The 23057-nt window shown below is 46.6% G+C and overlaps 1 protein-coding gene across 1 annotated transcript in view; it reads left to right on the top strand.

Moving 5' to 3' along the window:
- Positions 1 to 23057, top strand: part of LOC145361252 (myoferlin-like) — a 123598-nt gene that overhangs the window by 19221 nt on the left and 81320 nt on the right. Inside the window, exons 8-18 of the mRNA XM_080216885.1 lie at positions 253 to 283; positions 2145 to 2260; positions 3794 to 3917; positions 6385 to 6488; positions 9560 to 9628; positions 11003 to 11046; positions 11852 to 11928; positions 15634 to 15749; positions 16954 to 17067; positions 19450 to 19627; positions 21956 to 22080. Of these exons, the coding sequence (XP_080073011.1) occupies positions 253 to 283; positions 2145 to 2260; positions 3794 to 3917; positions 6385 to 6488; positions 9560 to 9628; positions 11003 to 11046; positions 11852 to 11928; positions 15634 to 15749; positions 16954 to 17067; positions 19450 to 19627; positions 21956 to 22080 (1098 nt within the window). The remainder of the gene's footprint in view (positions 1 to 252; positions 284 to 2144; positions 2261 to 3793; positions 3918 to 6384; positions 6489 to 9559; positions 9629 to 11002; positions 11047 to 11851; positions 11929 to 15633; positions 15750 to 16953; positions 17068 to 19449; positions 19628 to 21955; positions 22081 to 23057) is intronic.

Below are 23057 nucleotides of genomic sequence, written 5' to 3' on the forward strand. Positions count from 1 at the left end.
TGTCTACAGTCCTCTTTACACGATTAGCCAGCACTCTGATCCCAGCACGGTTCAGACCAACCCCATCCCACCTGAACAGGTCCCACCTACCCCAATACTGGTGCCAACAGGCCATGGAGAACTAATTGAATAGTGTCACGGGATTTTTTACAATGCAACGCCATGTCTCGTGCTTCCCAATAGGAATTTACCAACCCTTATCTCATGATTTCACAAACAGTTTGATGAACTTTGCCAAATGTTCTCTTACAGCTGGACATTGGCTCTATCTATGATCTCCCAGGTAAGTGATGTTGCCATCGTTTCGTGTAATGTGAGCATCTTGCAGAGTGTCAAAGAGGGAGCAAGTCCAGACGAAAAGGGTTATCTAACAAGCTGCATGGCCTAGGCTTATCTTTGCTTGAGTATAGGAGAGGTTAAGTGGTGATCAGATTGAGGAAATGTTGAGCAGGTTGGGTCTATTTCCGTTGGAGTTTAGAAATGGTGGCACAGTGGTTAGCACTGCTGCCTCACAGCACCATGGACCTGGGTTCAATTTCCAGTTCTGGTCACTGTCTGTATGGAGTCTGCATTTCTCCCCGTGTCTGCGTGGGTTTGCTCCGGCTGCTCCAGTTTCCTCCCACAGTCCAAGGATGTGTAGGTTCAGTGCATTGGCCATGTTAAATTGCCCCTTAGTGTCAAGGGGGATTAGCAAGGTTAAATGCATATGATTATGGGGATAGGGCCTGGGTGGGATTGTTGTTGGTGCAGATTTGATTGGCTGAATGGCCTCCTTCTGCGCTTTGGGGATTCTGTAATTCTATGAAGAATGAGAAGTGATCTAATTGCAGCATACAAGATTCTCAGGAGTCTTGACAGGGTAGATGGTGAGAGGATGTTCCCCCACATGAGGGAACCTTGTCCTCAGGGGCACAGTTTAAAAATAAAGAGACTTAAGATGCCCGTGAAGAGGAATCTCCTCACTCTTGAGGGTCAAGAATATTTCAAATTCTCTAGAAGTGTGGAGGCTGGGTCTTTAAGTATATTTAAGGCTGAGTTAGACAGATTTTTGGCCTGCAGGGGACAACCCCCATTAGATCAGCCATGATCTTATTGAATGTGGAGCTGGCTGCAAGTTCTAATATTGTTGCATAGAAAACCAGGAGTTGAGATAGGGAAAAGCTGTTTCTCTGGCTAATGGAGTCCTGAACACGGCATGGTGGCACAGTGGTTAGCACTGCTGCCTGACAGCGTCAGGGACCTGAGTTCAGTTTCCCGCTTGGGTCACTGTAATGAGTTTACACTTTCTGCCTGTGTTTGCATGGGTTTCCTCCGGGTGCTTCAGTTTCCTTCCACACTCCAAAGATATGTGTGCATGTTAGGTGCATTGGCCATGCTAAATTGCCCCTTACTGTCCAAAGATGTGTCGGTTAAGCGGATTGGCATGTTAAATTGCCCTTTAGTGTCCAAAGATGTATGCATTAGGTGTGTTGGCCATGTTAAATTTGTCTCTTAGTGTCCAAAAATGTGCAGGATAGATAAATTGGCGATGCTAAATTACTCCTTAGTGACAAAGATATCCAGGTTAGGGGGACGAGCCAGGGTAAATGCTTGGGGTTACTGGGGTAGGGCCAGGCCCTACCCTCGATGGGATTGTCATCAGTGCAGACTCGATGGGCTGAATGGCCCCCTTCTGCACTGTAGGATTCCATGAAAAGGCCATTACCTTAAAGTAAAAGCAGACAGACTGGGGCAGTGTTGGGAAGCACTTCGTCACACAATGTGTGTGTGAAATCAGAAACTCTCTTCTTTCTGCTGCTTAACTTGTAACTCCTTGTAAAATTTGGTATTCTTGTATCTGCCCATATGAGTACAAGATGAGAAACTTGAACAGTGCATCTCTTTTTCAGACTAAACGAAGATTTGTTAGCAAGCGAAGGTTGCCACACATGGGAGTGTTAGAGGGGAATAGCATGGGTGCATCTCAGGAAGGTAGATAAACACATAAGGGGGAAAAAAATAGGTATGCGGGCTAACAGAGTTCGATGAATTAGAGCGGGAGGAGACTTGTGGAGTGTAGGTGACCAGCATAGAGTATTTGGGCTGAATGGCCTGTTGCTTGTGCTGTGAATACAGTATAATGCTATGGCGGTTTTCTGCTGCAGGTCATGCGGTGTTACGGAAATGGCTGCTCCTGTATGAGCCAGATGACTTGCGTGCCTTGGCCAAAGGGTACCTGAAAGTCAGCATCATTGTCCTGGCAGCGGGTGATGAGGCACCGGTGAGTACAACCAAATTTTATTGGTTCTTTAAGGATTGACTTGAAGGGGCTCAGGTAAAGAACTTGTCTTAATATCCTCCCTCGGCCCAATGTCCACACTCCCAAAGCACCTGAAGAGTCACAATTGTTGCAATGTTGAAAGGGCTGCAGTTGGAGTCCTCGTGATAATATCTCATTCAAAAAAAACAGCACTTCAGACACTGCTGCACTCCCTTGGTACTGCACTGGTGTATTATAGCCTAGGTTAAAAATGAAGTTTCTTTATTAGTGTCACAAGTAGGCCTACACTAACACCGTAATGAAGTTACTGGGAAAATCCCTGAGTCACCACACTCCATTGCTCGTTCCGATACACCAAGGGAGAATTTAGCACCGTCAGTGCACTGAACCAGGACATCTTCACAGAGACCATGAGGACAGATTCCACATCTTTCAGACTGTGGGAAGAAACCCGAGCACCCGGAGGAAACCCATGCAGACAAGGGGAGAATGTGCAGACTCCACACAGACAGTGCCCCAAGCCGGGACTTGAACCCAGGTCCCTGGTGCTGTGAGGCAGCAGTGCTAACCACTGTGCCACCGTGCCATTAAGAGCTGACTTGGGATTTGAACTGGTTGGACTTTAACCTGGTGTTGTGAGATTTCTTACGGTGTTTACCCCAGTCCAACACTGGCATCTCCACATCATGACATTGGGATTTGAATCCATGTTCCGCGAACATTAGCCTGGTCTTCTAGATTGCTACTTCAGTGACATAGCAGCTATGCCATTGACTGCCCATCTGGGCACTTCTAAAAGACACCACTGTGTGGGTGGTTAACAATAGCAGCACTTGGTAATTAATCCTGTCCCAAGACAGGGTGTTAGTATTCAGCTACTAATTTAAACCCCTCCAAGCATTCCAGTTCAATGAGACAAATAAGAGCAGGAGTGGACTCTTAATTCTCTTAACAATCTTCCTTTATTTAACACTTTAGATACTAACTCAAACTTAAACAGTTGCAAGACTTCAACTCTTTTACTGTAATCCCAGTTGAATATTAGCTCTTTAACTGAAAACAAACACTACCTGGTTGCAATGAAATGGCGGAGTTCATTCCCCATGTAAAACCTGTCCTCATGGTCTGTCTGAAGATGTTCTTCAAGCCACATTTCATCTTGCGATGCTTGATCATTAGAGACAAAAGACTGCACGTATCTTTTATCTACACATTGTTTCAGTTTAGGGGGATTGGCCATGCTGAAGTGCCCCTTTGTGCCCAAAGATGTCCAGATTAGGTGGATTGGCCATGCTAAATTGCCTCTTAGTGTCAGGGAGACTAACTAGGGTAAATGCATGGGGTTATGGAGCTAGGACCTGGATGGGATTGTGGTCAGTGTGGACTCGATGGGCCAAATGGTCTCTTTCTGCACTGTAGGGGTTCTATGATTGGATGAAATATGTGTACAAAATACAAGGAAGTAGAAACTGTGTTTTTTATAAAAGTGGGAATGTAATTTTTTTTGTAATCGAAGTCCCTTTGCTGCACTAGATAGACAAGAGAGGGACAAACGAGGAGGATGATGTTGAGAGTAACCTGCTACAGCCAATCGGCATTCTTTCCCGATGGGTCACTTTTGAACTGAACGTCTACAGAGGGGAGGACATTTCACACAGTAAGTATGTGAGGGAGATGTCACAACACGGCTGCTTCCCCACCAGTGCCGAGTTGGGAGAGTCTGGCCACACTGTGGCTGAGTTGTGCTGCTTTTGTGGTCTGCCATTGCCCCGCCCTTCCCTCCTGGGCGGCACAGTGGTTAGCACTGCTGCCTCATAGCGCCAGGGAGCTGGCTTCAGTTTCTGGCTTGGGTCACTGTCTGTGTGGAGTCTGCACGTTCTCCCCGTGTTTGTGTGGGTTTCGTACGGATGTTCCGGTTTCCTCCCACAGTCTGAAAGACATGCATTGACCCAAACAGGCCCTAGAGCCAAACGGGCAACTAGGGGAATTTCACTATAACTTCACTGCAGTCATAGAAAGAGTCATGAATTATAGAAACCCTACAGTGCAGAAGGAGGCTATTTGGCCCATCAGGTCTGCACCGACCACAATCCCACCCAGGCCCTATCCCCATATCTCTACATATTTTACCCGCTAATCCCTCTAATCTACGCATCTCAGGACGTTGGTCATGCTAAGTTGCCCCTTACCCTAACCCGCACATCTTTGGACTGTGGGAGGAGACCAGAGCACCTGAAGGAAACCCACGCAGACATGAGGAGAATGTGCAAGCTTCACACAGACAGCGACCCAAGCTGGGAATCGAACCCAGGTCCCTGGAAGTGTGAAACAACAGTGCTAACCACTGTGCTACTGTGCCACCCAGTGTTAATACAAGCCTTACTTGTGACTAATGAATAAACTTTACCTTCCATTCCTGTCTTGTATTCTTTCGCTGGATGTGTGTGTCGTTGGCAAGGCCAATGTTTTATTGCCCATCTGTAATTGCCCCTTGAGAGAAATTAACAGGCAACCACATTACTCAGTCTGGCCTACATGCAACTCCAGTAATGGTGGCCGACTTCCTTCCCTACATTAAGTTTTTTTTGTAAGTTTTTATTTATTAGTGTCACAAATAGGCTTACATTAATACACAGCAATGTAGTTACTGTGAAAATCCCCCAGTCGCCACACTCCCGCACCTGTTCGGGTACACTGAGGGAGAACTTAGCACCTAACCAACATGTCTTTCGGACTGTGGGAGGAAACCGGAGCACCCGGAGGAAACCCACGCAGACACAGAGGAGAATGTGCAAACTCCACACAGACAATGACCCAAGCCAGGAATCGAACTCAGGTCCCTAGTGCTGACCACTGTGCCATCCATGTACCAGATGGATTTATACAACATCTGCTAATCGTTTCATGATTTCAACTTTCAATTCCATTTTATTTTAATTAATTGAGTTTAAATTCAGCCAGCTGCCATGATGGGATTGGAACCCATGTCCCAGGAATGTGAGCCTTGGCCTCTCCATTACTGGTTCAGTGGCCTCAGCCAATCAGAGTCAGCTTGCCAACCATTCAGTACCCCATCTCTCCTGTAGTATAAATTGTTGTGATAGTTTTGAAATTTGGCATTCTTGCATTTGTCCTGATGTGTCCGACGTAACGCTGAGGCAACATGCCTTTCTTTGCAGCAATACTCGAGTTTCATTGCCAGTGGGAATCCGTGCCATCAGCCCCGCTCTCTTCCTGCCGTATTTGATCAGTTCCTTTATACTGAATGAATACAGGGGGAGTGAGGGAAGGGTTGTCATAGGTCAGAAGACCATCAAAGAAGAGATAAATTGACAAATAGGGGTGGCACAGTAGCACAGTGGTTAGCACTGCTGCCTCACAGCGCCAGGGACCTGGGTTCGATTCCCGGTTGACTGTCTGTGTGTGTGTGGTCCATCAAGCCTGAATTGACAACAATCCCACCCAGGCCATATCCCCATGTATTTACTCTGCTAATCTCTTGACACTGAGAGGCATTTTTTTTAAAACCATGGCCAATCAACCTAACCTGGGTGGGATTATGGTCAGTGCAGACTCGATGGGCCAAATGGCTTCTTTCTGCACTGTAGGGTTCTATGATTCTACCTGGAGGAAACCCACACGCTGACATGGGGGGATCGTGCAAGCTCCATATAATTAGTGATCCAAGCCGGGAATCGAACCCGGATCCCTGGAGCTGTGAGGCAGCTGTGCTACCGTGCCACCCCTATTTGTCAATTTATCTCTTCTTTGATGGCAGCTGTGCTAACCAGTGTGCCACCGTGCCTCCTTTTCCTGGGAAAGTTTAGGGTGGATTCTGATTGCACCTGTCATTCCCATCTGGCCGGTCTCCCATTTTTATTCACGCTGAATGCAGAAATGAAAATGGCGCACAGCGCAGTACAGAACAAGGTGCAAGCTCGCAATCAAATGCTTTGCACCGTCACATGCAGCCACGATCTACCCACTTTGAACCAGACTACTAAACCAGCCAGCATTGGAAGGAACATAGGGAGGTAAACTCGAAGTACATCGTATTGCCAATGAAGCAGAGAGAGGTGAGGGCGGAAATGGTCGTCACATTCACTCTGTTGCTCTCTTTCCAGTGGCCAAAGGACTGATGTCAAACTTGAAGCACATGTTTGGGGTGGATTCTGATAAAAAGGATGGCGTCGACTCATTTCTGGAAGTCAGCTTTGCCGGAACTAAGGTGAGATCACGTCGCCCTTCCTCCCTTAGCCATCCAGCGCTGTAATGAGTTTGTGCCGTGCGCATCTTGAATTTCAGGGACTGAAGTTTGATACCCTCCCCTGCAGTCTGTCATGTCGTGGGATGGTGATGGTTGGGGTTGAGGGGAATGTCCCATTGCAGGGGTAGGGGAGAGTGTCCCGGGTTGGGGTGAGGGGGGGAAGCAATAGGTGGAGGAGTTTCCATAACTCAGTCTTGAGATATGGCACGTCGCTGGCTGAGTGCTAATGGCCCACCTGTGATTACCATTGAGAAAGTGGTGTCAGCCGTGGCTCAGTGGGTCGCACTCTCCCCTCAGAGTCAGAAGGTTTCAGGTTCAAGTCCAACTGCAGGATCTGAGCACAAAAAAAAAATTAGGGTGTCATTTCAGTGCACAACTAAGGGAGTGCTCCAGTGCGAGGTGCAGGGCAGCATGGTGGCACAGTGGTTAGCACTGCTGCCTCAGCACTGGGGACACGGGTTTGATGTCCTGGCTGGGTCACTATCTGTGCGAAAGACATGCTGGTTAGGGGGATTGTCCAATTTAGCATGGCCAATGACAAATTGCCCCTCAGCGGGATTTGCAGAGTATATACAGGTGGGTTCCGGGGATAAGTCCTGGATGGAATTGTTAGAATTTGCTACTGCAAAGTGTGGTGGATGCTGGTTCAGTGAGTAAATTTAAGGAGGAGTTAGATTTTAAATTGGTAATGGGTTGAAGGGTTATGGGGAGAAGGCAGGAAAATGGGGATGAGGAACATCTCAGCCATGGTCGAATGGCGGAGTGGACTCGATGGGCCGAATGGTCTTAATTCAGTTCCTATATCTTATGAACTTGTCAGTGCAGGTTTGATGGGCCAAGTGGCCTCCTCCTATACCATAGGGATTCTATGATTTTGACCCTGTAACAGCGGAGGAACTATATAAGCTGAGCTGGTGCATGACCTTGGAAGGGCACACGTTGGGTTTGTGTTCCCACGCATCTGCCAGGTGAGACCAGCCACAGGTTTGGGAAGTGCTGGCTTGCTGCTGCTGAAGTGGAAACTCATTGCGTGATCCCTGTGCGACACATTAAGGACCTGTGTTCCCATTGGGAGAGATATTACTGAAGCTCAATATCAGCTCGAGTGACAACATTTCAGTTAGACACTTTACACTTTTCAACGTTGTGTTCAGCAACTTCCAGCTGCAAACTCTGTCCTTTCCATTGCTGGTTTCACTTCTACGTTTTCACTTCAGCCTGCTCCAGGCCCATAATTTATTTCTTTTCCTATCCATCTCCATTCCCTTTGGCCCTGGGAGACGAATACTTCCGTCACTCGCACTTTGCTATCTTCCAGCCCATCACAGATCTTCTTGCCCTTATCCCATCTGCTCCTTGCTCAAAACCGACTGAATCTTGAACTTTTCCCACTTCTGCTGGAAGGTCATAGAGCAAACTGACCTTGACACAAGGGCACACACAGTAGCAAAGTGGTTAGCACTGCTGCCTCACAGCGCGGGGGACCCGGGTTTGATTCCTGACCTTGGGTCACTGCTGGTGTGGAGTTTGCACATTCTCCCCATGTCTGTGTGTGTTTCCTCTGAGTGCTCCGGTTTTCTCTCTCAGTCCCAGAGATGTGCGGATTAAGTGGATTGGCCATTCTAAATTGACCCTTGTGTCCAATGATGTGCAGGTTAGGTGGATTAGCCATGCTAAATTGCTCTTTTGTGTCAGGGGGACTAGCGGGATAAATGCATGGGATTATGGGGATAGGGCTGGGTGGGATTATGGGCAGTGAAGACTCAATGGGCTGAATGTCCTCCTTCTGCACTGTAGGATCCAAGATTCTATGACACCATGGTAAAGGAAGCTGTTGAAGTGAGGGGTTGTTTGGAACACTATAGTCAGGAAGAGGGGGGGTGGGATAGACACAGTTTTCTGCAGCTGGCTGTTTTGGGCTGGAGAGGAATTTGCAGTGGGAGGGGAAGAGTCCAGGATGTACCAACAATATACAGTTCTGCTGAGTATGGACTGCTAGGGGCTATACTTCAGCCATGAATAAATTGGCATAGGGTAAATCAGAAGACAGTTAAATGCATGGTTCAAAGGCTGCTGTGCAAGAAATAAGTTTTGATTCGTGGGGCCCTGGCACCAATATTAGGGTAAAAGTGGGAGATATACTGTTGAGTCGCTCTTCATTTGAACCATGCTGGGTGACTGTTCAGGTGAGTCACAGATCACAGGTGAAAGAGAGGGTGGCACAGTGATTAGCACTGCTGCCTCACAGCACCAAGGACCCTGTTCAATTCCTGGCTTGGGTCACTGTCTGTACGGAGTCTATCTGTTCTCCCCATGTCTGCATGGATTTCCTCCGGGTGCTCCGGTTTCCTTCCACAGTCCAAAAGATGTGCGGGTTAGGTGGATTGACCATGCTAAATTGACCCTTAGTATCCCAAGATGTGTAGGTTCGGTGGATTGGCCATGCTAAATTGCCCCTAAGTGTCCAAAGATGTGTATGTTAGGGTGATAGGCCGTGCTAAATTGCCCCTTAGTGTCCAAAGATATGCAGGTTAGGTGGATGCTAGATTGGCCCTTAATGTCGGGGGGATCAGCAGGCTAAATATGTTGGGTTAGGGGTATAGGACCTGGGTGGAATTATTGCCATAGAATCATAGAATCCCGACAGTGCAGAAGGAAGCCATTCGGCCCATCAAACCTGCACCAACCACAATCCCACCCAGGCCTTATTCACATAACCCTACGTATCGCTGCAGACTCGATGGGCCGAAGGGCTTCCTTCTGCACTGTAGGGATTCTATGAACTCTGTTCTTCTCTCCCCAGGTGTTGTCTGAGCTGCCAAGCATTTTCAGTTTTTATTTGCAGTCTTACCTAATTACAGACCTCAGGCTCGCTGCACCCAACTGTGTGGGGAGGGGGTTGTGCAATAAACGCCAGAGATTGGTTCACGATTTTCTCTTACACTGTGATACTCTTCCAAAAGTTGGGGATTAAATGGGTGGGGGGAGAAAGTTGAGCGGACAGCGGGAATCTAACACTGTCCTCCTTGCAGGTAGCGACGAAAGTCATTGAAAACCACGTCAACCCAGAATGGAACCAAGTGATTTATCTGCGCAGCCGGGTATGTTTCACACCACTGCTTTTGAACCTGGAATTCAGAATCACAGGCCAAGGGAGCCAAGGTTTGGAAAGACGTGACTGCACAAAATAGCAGTGATACTTAAACTATGGGTTCCCAGAATGTGCAAAAGGGTTAAAATATAAAAATTGGCAGATCATATGCAGCTGTACAGAACCTTAGTTCAGCCTCATTTGGAATATTGTGTACAATTCTGGTTGCCACACTACCTGAAGGATAAGGAGGCTTTGGAGAGGGTACAGAAGAGGTTTACCAGGATGTTGCCTGGTCTGTAGGGTATTAGCTTTGAGGAGAGGTTTGGGGGTGACACAGTGGTTAGCACTGCTGCCTCACAACGCCAGGGACCTGGGTTCAATTCCCAACTTGGGTCACTGTCTGTGTGGAGTTTGCACATTCTCCCTGTGTCTGCGTGGGTTTCTTCCCACAATCCAAAGATGTGCAAGTTACGTGAATTGGCTGTGCTAAATTGCTCCTCGGTGTTAGGAGGTTAGTAGGGTAAATAAATAAGGTTATGGGGATAGGGCCTGGGTGGGATTGTGGTTGGTGCAGATTTGATGGGCCGAATGGCCTCCTTCTGCACTGTCTGATTCTGTGATTAGTGAACCGGGTGGAATTTGTGACAATTGATGCTGATTTTATGGTCATCATTGTGAACATTATATTTATATTCAAGATTTTATTAATTGAATTTAAATTCTATCTGCTGTCGTGGTGGGATTGGAACCCATGTCCCCAGACCTTTAGCCTGGATTACCATTCGACATAGGAGCAGAATTAGGCCATTCGGTCCATCAGTTCTGTGATATTATCACTATGCCACTATGTCCCTTTAAAGATTATTAAAGGAACATGTAGGTCAGAAAAAATTATTGCTGTTTCCAATACCCTGGGTCAGGAGTGAGGAATCGGGCTGGTGCATTTAGTTATTATGACGATAGTATGGAAGAGCTTTCATTGGAGTGACTCGAAATAGATCAGTTGGTGGAGGTGATAACTTGCAACAAGAAGTTGGGTTTCCCATGAAGAAAACGTTACCGTGTCTGGTCAGCATACAGTGTTCAAGCCTCGCTTGCTGTAGGGTAACAGAGACACACGTTCTACTTCTTCATAAAGTATCTTTATTTCTTTGATCCATTTCCACGCGTCATTCTCCACCAACAACCCAATGCCATCTGTGACCCCTTTATATATCAGTGACTTCTATTGAATTATTGACATCAATAATTGGAAGATCTGTTAAGCCATTCCTAATATACAGTGGCGCTTAGTGTTGGCGAATGGTCTTGGGGAATTGCAGGAAATTAGATACTTTTGGGCCAGTGACGATATCACCTTTTGTATTTATTTTCCCCACAGTTTCCTTCCTTGTGCGAGAGTATTCGCTTCACGGTGTGTGAACGGTAGGTGGAGATTGCTTCATTTCATTCTCTGAAGCAGGACAGGCTGGTGTCTGGTTCCTGTCGCATTAGAGACTACCCTGCTTAGCTCGTGCTGCCATTTTGACCTTCCCTGCAACTTGTTGCCTCAGCTAAACTCATCTCCAGGGAAAAAAAGTCACAGTCTATCCATCGCCTCCCTATAACTCACGGTATAGTGGCACAGTGATTAGCACTGTTGCCTCACAGTCCAGGGATCCGGGTTCGATTCCCAGCTTGGGTCACTGTCAGTGTGGAGCTTGCATGTTCTCCCCATGTCTGCATGGGTTTCCTCTGGGTGTTCCGGTTTCCTCCCACAGTCCAAAAATGTGCGGATTAGGTTGATTGGCCATGCTAAATTGCCCCTTAGTGTCGGGGAACTAGCTAAGGTAAATGTATGGGGTTATGGGGATGGGTCCTGGAGTATGATTGTGGTCAGTGCAGACTTGATGGGCTGAATGGCCTCCTGCATTGTAGGATTCTATGAAACATGTGGGACTCCAGGAATAGGGCCTGATGGGATGCTCTGTCAGAGAAACAGTGCAGACTCAATGGGCTGAATGGGCTCCTTTTGCACTGCAGGGATTCTGTGACTCTCTGAAACCATCAAGTCCAGGTAGCATCTGAGTAAATGTTTGCTGCAATCTTTCTGGTTCAATAATATCCTTGTGGTTGTGCGTCGGGTCAGAGTTTTTAATATGCTTTAATATGCCTGTTTTAATATGCTGAAGAACCTCAGTTCAGTTGTCCATGAAGCTTACTGAAGATCTTGAATGGTTCCTGTTTTCAGGAAGAGTGCCATCAAAAGTATTCCTTTGGGAACAACGTTCTTGAGCATCTCAAAAATCTCATCCAACGGGTCAGAAGGTAAGGGATGTTTGTCTCCATGTTGATGAGGAGAAGCCTTTCTTCCACCTTTCCATTTAACCAGGACATCTCAGCTCCTGCTTTGTTCCATCTGAAAACTCAAATTGCCTCCAAACAGCCACAAAGCCTTTAGTTTGCTCCCAAATCCTGTGTAACCTTGCTCAAAGGCAATGCATCAGGATAGGGACTGTTATCCGACTGGAATACTGAAACCTTTTTCCCCAAGTATTTTCCCCTTGTGCGACCGATGAAAGACAGACAGTCAACTCAGCATTCACTTTAATGGAATCTTCCTTTATTTAACAGTCCGAGTCACAATGCTCAAAATAAATATACGTGAGTCGCAACACTTACTTGAGCACAGCCAGGAGGTGGAGATGCCGGCATTGGACTGGGGTGGGCACCGTCAGAAGTTTCACAACACCAGGTTAAAGTCCAACAGGTTAATTTGGAATCGCTAGCTTTTGGAGCACTGCCCCTTCCTCAGGTGAGTGGAGAGATAGGTTTCATAAATGGCATGTTTAGGCCAAGACACAATTGTCAGATAATGGTTGGAATGTGAGTCTTTACAGATAATCAAGTTTTTATTTTGCCAGGGCTTGCAAAATCCAAATTCCTGTTCCCGTGCTGTAATTTTCTTTGTTCTTTGTTCTAACTGTCCTGGCTTGAGCCAATTCACACCTCTTTAACCTGTGATTAACCCTCTCTCCACTTGTACCATCTGTACTTGTAAAGACTGGATTACATATAAAGGCTCACATTCCAACCATTATCTTGCAATTGTGTTGTGGCCTATATGCGCCGTGTTTGTGAAACCGACCTCTCCGCTCACCTGAGGAAGGAGCAGCGCTCCGAAAGTTCGTGATTACAAATAAACCTATTGGACTTTAACCTGGTGTTGTGAGACGTCTTAAGGTACTGCACTTTAACGTACTCAACTCGTACTTAACCTTAATTAACTTTTTGATGAATAACAAATAATACCCATTTGAGTGAACTGTCCAGGTCTGCCTTGAAGTGTAGATCTTCCTCGTGGTTGTTTCATCTTCTCTGAAGATGATCTTCAGGGCACAAATTGCGAATGTGATCTTCAAGTTCCTGCTGGGGAAAAAGACTCCAAGTACCTCTTTTGTCCTCAACTTTGCACGTTCTTCCAGAAAGTTCTCTGGCACTCAGCCAATGATATCATCGAAAACACATGATAATGTTCGATTATAGCCAGTAGTGTTATTCATAAACAACTCCCAAATGTTTATCCCAAGTTGCATGCAGCATCACCATCAGGGACCTGGGTTCAATTCCTGACTTGGGTCACTCTCTGTGCGGAGTCTGCACGTTCTCCCTGTGTTGGTGTGGGTTTCTTCTGGGTGCTCCAGTTTCCTCCCACAGTCCGAAAGACGTGCTGGTTATGTGCTAAATTCTGCCTCAGTGAAACCCGAACAGGCGCTGGAGTGTGGCGACTAGGGGATTTTCACAGTAACTTCATTGCAGTGTTAATGTAAGCCTACTTGCGACGCTAAATAAATAAACTTGAAAACTTGTCTCTGGACTGACTTTGGACTGTTTTAAGACATGAAATTGTAGGAATGTGCATTTGTCCTTCATTTCCTTGGAATACTGTGTAGAGTTCTGGTCACCCTATTATAGAAAGGATATTATTAAACTAGAAAGAGTGCAGAAAAGATTTACTAGGATGCTACCGGGACTTGATGGCTTGAGTTATAAGGAGAGGCTGGATAGACTGGGACTTTTTTGTCTAGAATGTAGGAGGCTGAGGGGTGATTTTATAGAGGTTATAAAATAATGAGGGGCATAGATCAGCTTGATAGTCAATATCTTTTCCCAAAGGAGGGGAGTCTAAAATTAGACAGCATAGGTTTAAGGTGAGAGGGGAGAGATACAAAAGGGGCCAGAGGCAATTTTTTCACACGGAGGGTGGTGAGTGTCTGGAACAAGCTGCCAGAGGTGATAGTAGAGGCAGGTACAATTTTGTCTTTTAACAAGCATTTAGACAGTTACATGGGTAAGATGGATACAGAGGGATATGGGCCAAATGTGGGCAACTGGGACTAGCTTTGGGACTTTTAAAAAAAGCAATTTGGGCAGAAGGGCCTGTTTCCACGTTGGAAACAGCTATGACCTTATTGATAGGTTTGCATTTTTAGAAACACTTAATGATATATCAGTTTTCCAAAACAGATGTAGTCACTGATGTCTCCTTCTGCAGAACGTATTAACTGATTAATATGCAGTGGAATAACTTTTAATAAGTTTTATTATCCAAACTGCAACTGCTTTAATTTATTCATTCATCACAAGTACTCTTAATTAATACTGCAATTAAGTCATTGTAAAAATCCCCTAGTTGCCACACTCCAGCGCCTGTTCGGGTACACAGAGAGAATTTAGCACCTAACTGGCATATGTTTTGGACAGTGAGGAAATATAAAGCAAGTTAGATGCAGTGAACACTGAATTGTTGAATTAAGACTGACATTAAAAGGCGGCACGGTGGCACAGCACTGCTGCCTCACAGTGAAAGGGAGGAAACTGGAGCATGAGAAGGAACTCCACGCAGACACGGGGAGAACGTGCAGACTCCACACAGTGACCCAAGCCGGGAATTGAACCCAGGTCCCTTTTACTGTGAGGCAGCCGTGCTGTGCCACCGTGCCGCCTTTCAATGTCAGCCTTAATTCAACAATTCAGTGTTCACTGCATCCAACTTGCTTTATATTTCCTCACTAGACTTAAGAACTAAAGGAATAGGAGCAGGTATAGTCCATTCGGCCCTTCCAGCCTTCTCTGTCAATTAATAAGCTCATGGCTTTTGAATGGACCTACGTTGCATTAAGTTGATCTTTCTCTATACCCTAGCAATGACTGTAACACTACATTCTGCAATCTCTCCTTCTCTATGAATGATATGCTTTGTCTGTAAAGCATGCAAGAAACAATGTATTTCACTGTATGTAAATACGTGACAACAATAAATCAAATATAACAACAAACTAATTCTGCATCATTTCTGAAGAGTTATTTTTAATTAGTTATTTAAAATTAGCTTACTTACTGACTAAAAATCCTGAGGGCTTAATTTTCCAACACTTGCCAATGGCAATATCTTCCAGTGCCCCACTGATGGCGTCCCCCATGCTTCTCCGGACGTACAGCTGATTAACAACACAAATGCCGTTGACATCAGTGGAACTGGAAGATCCTGTCTCTCTCTCTCTCTCTCTCCTTTCCTTCTCTATGAATGGTATGCTTTGCCTGTAGAGTGTGCAAGAAACAATACTTTTCACTGGATCCCAATATGTGTGACAATAATAAATCAAATCAAAAACCATTGTCGGAAAAACCCATCTGGTTCACGAATGTCCTTCAGGGAAGGAAATCTGCTGTCCTTACCCTGGTCTGGCCTACATGACTCTCAACTGCCCTCCAAGGGTAACTCGGGATGGGCAGTAAATGCTGGCCCAGCCAGCGACACCCATGTCCCACGAATGAATGAAAAAGAACTCAGCCGGGAGTACCGAAGCTTCTCCCTATGGGAGTTATCAGTGAGCATTGTGTATGATGATCCTTAACCCCCAGCTTCAGGTTACCCCAGCTCATGTCCAGACCCCTTGCCTGCACTTTGCTGTATGTATGCTGTGTGGTTGGTGAGTTGGTAATTTTGCATGCTGTTTTCTAACTGAACAGATGATGAGATGCCCGGCTTCCTGCCGATGTTTGGGCCGTGCTTTTTAAACCTCTATGGGAGCCCCCGGGAAGGGCTGGACGGCACCGACAAGAATGATGAGCTCAACCTTGGAAAGGTGACCGACTTTATTTCCTTACTTGACTGTGTCTGTGCAGAGTTTGAACATTCTACCCCCCACCGTGTCTGCGTGGGTTTCCTCCCGGTGCTGCGGTCTCCTCCCACACTCCAAAGATGTGCGGGTTAGGTAGATTGTCCATGATAAATTGCCCTTCAGTGTCAGTGGGGGGCGAACAGGGTAAATATGTGGGCTTATGGGATAGGGTCTGGATGGGATTGTGGTCGGTGCAGACTCAATGGGCCAAATGGCCTACTTCTGCGCTGTTGGGATCATATGGTTTTATGAAGCCTCTGACATTCTCATCCTGGGGTGGCACACTGGAAAGTCCAACAAGTTTATTTGATAGTAAACCCACCAGCTTTCAGGGTTTGCCCCTTCATGAGGTGAACGGAGAGTTCTGAGAACTAGTGGGTTTACTCTCAAATAAACTTGCTGGACTTGAATCTGGTGTTGTGAGACTTCTTACCGATGTTACCTCAGTCCAACACCGGCATCTCCGCATGGCATGGTAGCACAGTGGTTAGCACTGTTTCCTCGCAGCACCAGGAACCCGGGTTCAATTCCCAGCTTGGGTCACTGTCTGTGTGGAGTCTGCACATCCTCCCCGTGTCTGCATAGGTTTCCTCCGAGTGCTCCGATTTTCTCCCACAGTCCAAAGATGTGCGAGTTAGGTGGATTGGCCATGCTAAATTCCACCTAACCTACACACTTTAGATACTAAGGGCCAATTCAGCATGGCGAATCCACCTAACCTACACAGCTTTGAACACTGAGGGGCAATTTAGTATGGCCAATCCGCCTAACCTGCACATCTTTGGACACTAAGGGGCAATTTAGCATGGTCAATCCCCCTAATCTGCACACCAAGGGCCAATTTAGCATGGCCAATCCATCTTACCTGCATTTTTGGGCACTAAGGTACAATTTAGCATGGTCAGTCCTCCCAACCTGTACATGTTAGACACTAAGGAGCAATTTAGCATGGCCAATCTACCTATCTTGCACATCTTTAGTCAGTGGAAGGAAACCAGAGCAACCAGAGGAAACCCACGTAGACACAGGGAAGGAGGTGCAGACTCCGCACAGACAGTGACCCAAGGCCAGGAGTCAAATCCGGGTCCCCAGCACTTTGAGGCAGCAGTGCTAACCGTTGTGCCCCCCAATATATTCAGCATAACATTCTGATTTCCCTCCCTCATAGAGCGAAGGCGTCTATTATCGAGGGCGGATTTTGATAGAATTGAGCACAAGGATGGACGAAATTTTGGGGAAACCCATTGACAACTTGTCCTCTGCAGATTCTTCGAGTGTACAGGTATTCCTGTGATAAACTTGCGTTTTTCCACACGTGCCGTGGTTTGATTCGAGCTATCAGGAATTGTGGATCGCTAGTATGGGAGAGCAAGTGTTGGTTTCAGCATTCTTATTTCTATGAAGGGTCTAGATTAAATTAAACCATTCTTAAATTGCTAATGGCAACATATAATATGATATAAACATGATTAAGTGCCCACATTGTACAAAACTCTTCAAATCTCTTTTTTTCCCCTATATCTCTACCTGAGTGAACTGTGAATGTACAAAGGAGCTTAATCACATGACAGCCATTCTCTGCCATCTTGTAACTGATGTTGTCTCTCCCCATTCAGCCATTATCCCTGTGTGCTTTGACCCCGCTGGTCTGGCAGTTTCTCAATTCTAAAGTCCTCATCCTGGGCTTCAAAAAAAAGAAAAATAGAGGCAGGAGGAGTCCATTCAGCCCATCAAGCCTGCCCTGGAATTCATTGAACCCCTTCGGTGCAGAAGGAGGCCATTTGGCCCATTAATTCTGCAATGAATACAAGCCCATCCAGGCCCTATTCTCATAACTCTACATATTTACCCTGCTAGTCCCCTGATACTAAGGGGCAATTTAGCATGGCCAATCATATCTTTGGAGTGTGGGAGGAAACCAGAGCACTTGGAGGAAACCCATGCAGACATGGGGAGAATGTGCAAATTGCACACAACAGTGACCCCAGCGAGGAATTGAACCGGATCCTTGTTGCTGTGAGGCAGTAGTGCTAACCACTGTGCTGCCCATTCATTATGGCTGATCCCCTATCTCATCACCATTTTGCTGCTCTTTCTCCCTTTCCCCTTGATGCCTTTAGTGTCAAGAAATCGATCTATTTCTTCTTAAAGGCATTCAGTGACTTGGCCTGCAAGGCCTTCTGTGCGAGAGAACTCCACAGGTTCACCACCCTCTCAACGAAGCTGTTTGTCTTCATCTCAGTCCTAAATGGCCTTTCCCCATATCTTGTGACCCTGTAATGACTTCAGTCAGGCCATTGAGGTTGGGCTATTGAAGTAGGAATTCCCTGATTAAGGATCCAACTGATGGGCCAATCAGGGAGTCTTTGCCTTGTCCTTAACTGGGTGTTTCAGTTCCCCTCGCACCCCCCAAGTTAAACTGTTGACTGATAGCACTCTGTGTACTGCTGTTAGAGTTTGTAAATAAAGGGATTTTGCTGAAGGGACTTCTGTCTCCAAAGACTTATTACAGACCCCTTGTTCCAACCCCTCACCTCCCCCCTCAGCCAGTGGAAACAACATTCATGCACCCTATCTGTCCATCCCTCGAAAGAATTTTATCCGTTTCAATGAGATAATGCCCCTGTGACCTTGCACCCTCCCTACCTCTGATGGTAGCAGGGTGGTGAAATTATGGGCAAGGAATGCAGAGGCCTGGAGTAATGCTTTGGAGACATGAGTTCAAATCCCACCATGGCATCCAGGAGAATTTAACTTCCATTGACGAATATATCTGGAATGTAAATGAGTCTTCTAATTAATGTTGCAAGAAGTTAACGGATTCCAAGGTGTTCTATGAAGCTCACCTGACCTGTAACATTTTACGCTGAATTTGATTAGGACGAGCTTGAGGTTCACTCTGGGTGTGATTCAACTGGACAACGAGGAGCTTTTATTAAAAACAAAGTTTAATTAGGAGTATTGTTGACATGAATAGTAAGACATTCAGCAAGAACCTTTAACAATTACAAACCAGAAACACAAAAACCACCATGTTGTATGACTCTTAAGGAAGTATTTCTGTTCAACCAACCAACACGGTGGCACAATGATGAACACTGCTCACTGGATAGCCAAAAAGGTTTATTCTGTGACTATTGGACCAAAGGCGGCACGGTGGCAGAGTGGTTAGCACTGCTGTCTCACAGCGCCAGGGACCCTCGTTCGATTCCCGGCTTGGGTCACTGCCTGTGAGGAGTTTGCACGTTCTCCCTGTGCCTGTGTGGGTTTCCTCTGGGTGCTCCGGTTTCCTCCCACACTTCAAAGATATGCAGGTTACGTTGATTGTCCATGATAAGTTGCCCCTTCGTGTCCCGGGATGTGTAGGTTGGAGGGATTAGCGGAACAAATACATGGGGTTACAGGGATAGGGCCTGGATAGGATAGTTGTCAGTGCAGACTCGATGGGCCAAATAGCCACCTTCTGTACTGTAGGGATTCTATGATATGCTATGAGAAAGTAAAATACAAAAAATGTAATTCTATTGCACATTACTAAGTTTATTTAGCACCCACCTGTCAAATGTTGTCTGGTGGGAGCTTTGCAACGTTAAAGATGCTACCTAAATGCAAACCATTGTTGTGGGAGGGAGGTGAGAGAATCTCTTTGATTGCGTTTCTACAGAAGTACTTGCAGCGACGGAGGTACAGCCTCTGTGTGGTGTTCTATTCAGCAACGCAGATGCAGCACGTGAAGGAGCCGGTCCAGTTCGAGGTCAGCATGGGCAACTACGGCAACAAGTACGACAAGTCGTGTAAACTTCATGCGTCTACCACGCAGTACAGCCGGACTGTATTTGATGGTAAGCGATTGCGTCAGGGTCCATTGGAAACAGGTCAGGCTTCCGCTGAACAAAGAAGAATTCGGGATATGTTGCCGGCAAGTTTAGGGTACCCTTTCTTGTCTGATTCCCCGCTTGCGATACTCGGAATGGATCAATGGTCATGGGGAGAAAGCAGGATTAGGCTGTTGAGGGATGATCAGCCATGATCGTAATGAGTGGCAGAGCACGCTCGAAGAGCCAGATGGCCTCCTCCTGCTTTTATCTTCTATGTTTCAACGTATGCTAAACATTTGCAGTGAAACTTGGGTCTTTGGAGCGACACCAGGGCAGCACAGTGGTTAGCACCGTTGCCTCACAGTGCCAGGGACCTGGGTTCGAGTCCTGGCTTGGGTCACTGTCTGTGCGGAGTCTGCACATTCTCCCCGTGTCTGTGCGGGTTTCCTCCGAGTGCTCTGGTTTCCTCACACAGCCGGAAAGATGTGCCAGTTAGGGAGATTGGCCGTGCTAAATTGCCGCTTAGTGTCAGGGGGATTAGCAGGGTAAATATGTGGGGTTATGGCAATAGGGCCTGAATGGGATTGTGATCAGTGCAGACTCAATGAGCTGAATGGCCTCCTGCACTTGTAGGGATTCGATGATAATTGTGGTGTGTTAAGTTCAGTCTGGAGTCTGAGTTGCTGTGGCAATATATACTTGCACCTGAGTGTTGGAGAACAATGTATAGTGATGGTAGAGGCCCCAGTGTTCTTTCTATCACAGGAATCTCTCCCATTGTTGACACTGCCATTGGCGTGTTGGAAGGATGTGGAATTTGAGCATCCACCTTTTTGGCCATGTTATGACTGCAGCTTCCTTGGCCATTGAGTCCTGGGGCGGGAATTGAACCGAGGGCTTCTGGCTCTGAGTCGGGGGAGGGGAACACTATCCACTACGCCACAAGATCTCCCAGGTATAAGATGGCCACTAATAAATCGAACAGTGTTTTCAGGAGAAATGCTTTTACCCAGAAAGTGATGGGATTGTGGAACCCACGACCAGGTGGAGTGGTTGAGGTGAACAGTATTGACACATTTAAGAGGAAGCTGGATAAATTGGAGAATCCCTGCAGTGCAAAAGAAGGCCATTCGGCCCGTCAATCCTGCACTGACAACAATCCCAACCAGGCCCTATCCCTGTAACCCCATATATTACCTTGCTAATCTTCTGACACTAAGGGACAATTCAGCATGGCCAATCCACCTAACCTGCACATTAAAAACAAAGAAAATTACAGCACAGGAACAGGCCCTTTGGTCCTCCATTGACCAAACCACCCAGCTGAACTAAAACCCCTTACCCATCTGGGGACCATTTCCTCTATTCCTATCCAATTCATGTATTTGTCAAGACGCCCCTAAAAAGTCACTATTGTATCTGTTTCCACTACCTCCCCGCCAACGAATTCCAGGCACCCACCACCCTCTGTGTAAAAAAACTTGCCTCGTACATCTCGTTTAAACCTTGCCCCTCGCACCTTAAACCCCTACCCCCTAGTAATTAACTCTTCGACCCTGGGAAATAGCTTCTAACTATCCGCTCTGTCTATGCTCCTCTTTGGACTGTGGGAGGAAACTGGAGCACCCAGAGGAAACCCACACAGACACGGGGAGAACATGTAGACCCCACGCAAACAGTGACCCAAGGCCGGAATTGAACCTGGTTCTCTGGTGCTGTGAGGCAGCAGTGCTAACCACTGAGCCACCGGGCTGTCCTAAACACACGACGGAGAAAAGAAAGGTACGGTGACAAGGTGAGGTGAATATAGAGTGGGAAGTGTGAACTGAAATGTTGGGCCAAATGGCCTGTTTCTGTACTGTAAATACTTTGTAACGTACATAAGAACATAAGAAATAGGAGCAGGAGTAGGCCAACTAGCCCCTCGAGCCTGCCCCGCCATTCAGTAAGATCATGGCTGATCTGTCGTGGCTCAGTTCCAAATTCCCGCCCTCTCCCCATAACCCTTAATCCCCTCTCTTATAAAAAACCCATCAACCCGTGTCTTAAAAATATTTAGCGAGGCAGCCTCCACCACTTCAACGGGCAGAGAATGCCAGAGATTCACCACCCTTTGAGTGAAGAAGTTCCTCCTCAACTCCGTTCTCCGTTCTCCACTGTCGTATCCACAACGTATCACCACTGTCGTTCTCACTCACAAGCGATAATCATAGTCCTTTATCCAGTTGAACGTAAAGTTTATTTCTTGGTGACTTTTGGCATTACCGAGGCAGTGATTTGCAATGAACATTGCGGCTAGTTTATGGGAGCACTAATCTCTCCGTAAAAACCTAACCCTCTGTGTCTTTGCAGGAAACTACTACTACTACCTCCCCTGGTGTGACGCCAAGCCGGTGGCAGCCCTGACGTCGTACTGGGAAAACATCGACCACCGACTCGACAGATTAAACATTCTTCTCAAGATCATTGACAAACTGGTGAGTACTCCATCATGGCCAAAAGCAGCAAGTGTTCGGAAAGCACCCACCAGGTCGGGCAGTCTCCGTGAAGAGAGGAGCAGAGGTCACACCTTCGACAAAAGGTTGCTGCCCTGAAGCATGAGTTCCCTCCAAAGCCTGTTTGCTGAATATTTCCATCATTTCCCCATTTAGGGTAGCATGGTAGCACAGTGGTTAGCACTGCTGCCTCACAGCGCCAGGGATCCAGATTCAGCTCCCGGCTTGGGTCACTGTCTGTGTGGAGTCTGCACATTCTCCTCCCTGTCTGCATGGGTTTCCTCCGGGTGCTTCAGTTTCCTCCCACAGTCCGAAAGATGTGCTGTTTAGGTGCTGATTTCTCCCTCAGTGTACCCAAACAGGCACAGGAGTGTGGCAACTAGGGAATTTTCACAGTAACTTCATTGCAGTGTTAATTGTGGCTAATAAATGAACTTTACATTTTCCATTTCACAATTCCCCTCGGTTTCTCTGGATGTTGCCTCCATGATATTTGGAGTTGGGGACCAAGTGTAGTGTGTCAAAATTCACAGATGACACTGAGATGAGTGGCAGAGCAAAGTGTGCAAAGGATATTGAAAGTGTACAAAGAGATATAGATAGTCTAAGTGAGTGGGTGAGGGTCTGGCAGATGGAAGACAATATTGCTAAATGTGAGGTCATCCATTTTGGTCAGTATAACAGCAAAATTGACTATTATTTTAATGGTAAAAAATTGCAGCATGCTGCTGTGCAGAGGGACCCGGGCGTCCTTGTGCTTGAATCACAAAAAGTTGGTTTGCACGTGCAGCAGGTAATGAAGAAGGCAAATGGAATTTTGTCCTTTATTGCTAGAGGGATAGAGTTTAAAAACAGTGAGATTATGTTGCAGCTGTATAAGGTGCTGGTGAGGCCACACCTGGAGTACTGTGTACAGTTTTGGTCTCCTTACTTGGGAAAGGATATACTGGCACTGAAGG

This window comes from Carcharhinus amblyrhynchos, chromosome 34 (assembly GCF_965287045.1).
Source record: "Carcharhinus amblyrhynchos chromosome 34, sCarAmb.v2.hapA, whole genome shotgun sequence".
NCBI lineage: Eukaryota > Metazoa > Chordata > Chondrichthyes > Carcharhiniformes > Carcharhinidae > Carcharhinus > Carcharhinus amblyrhynchos.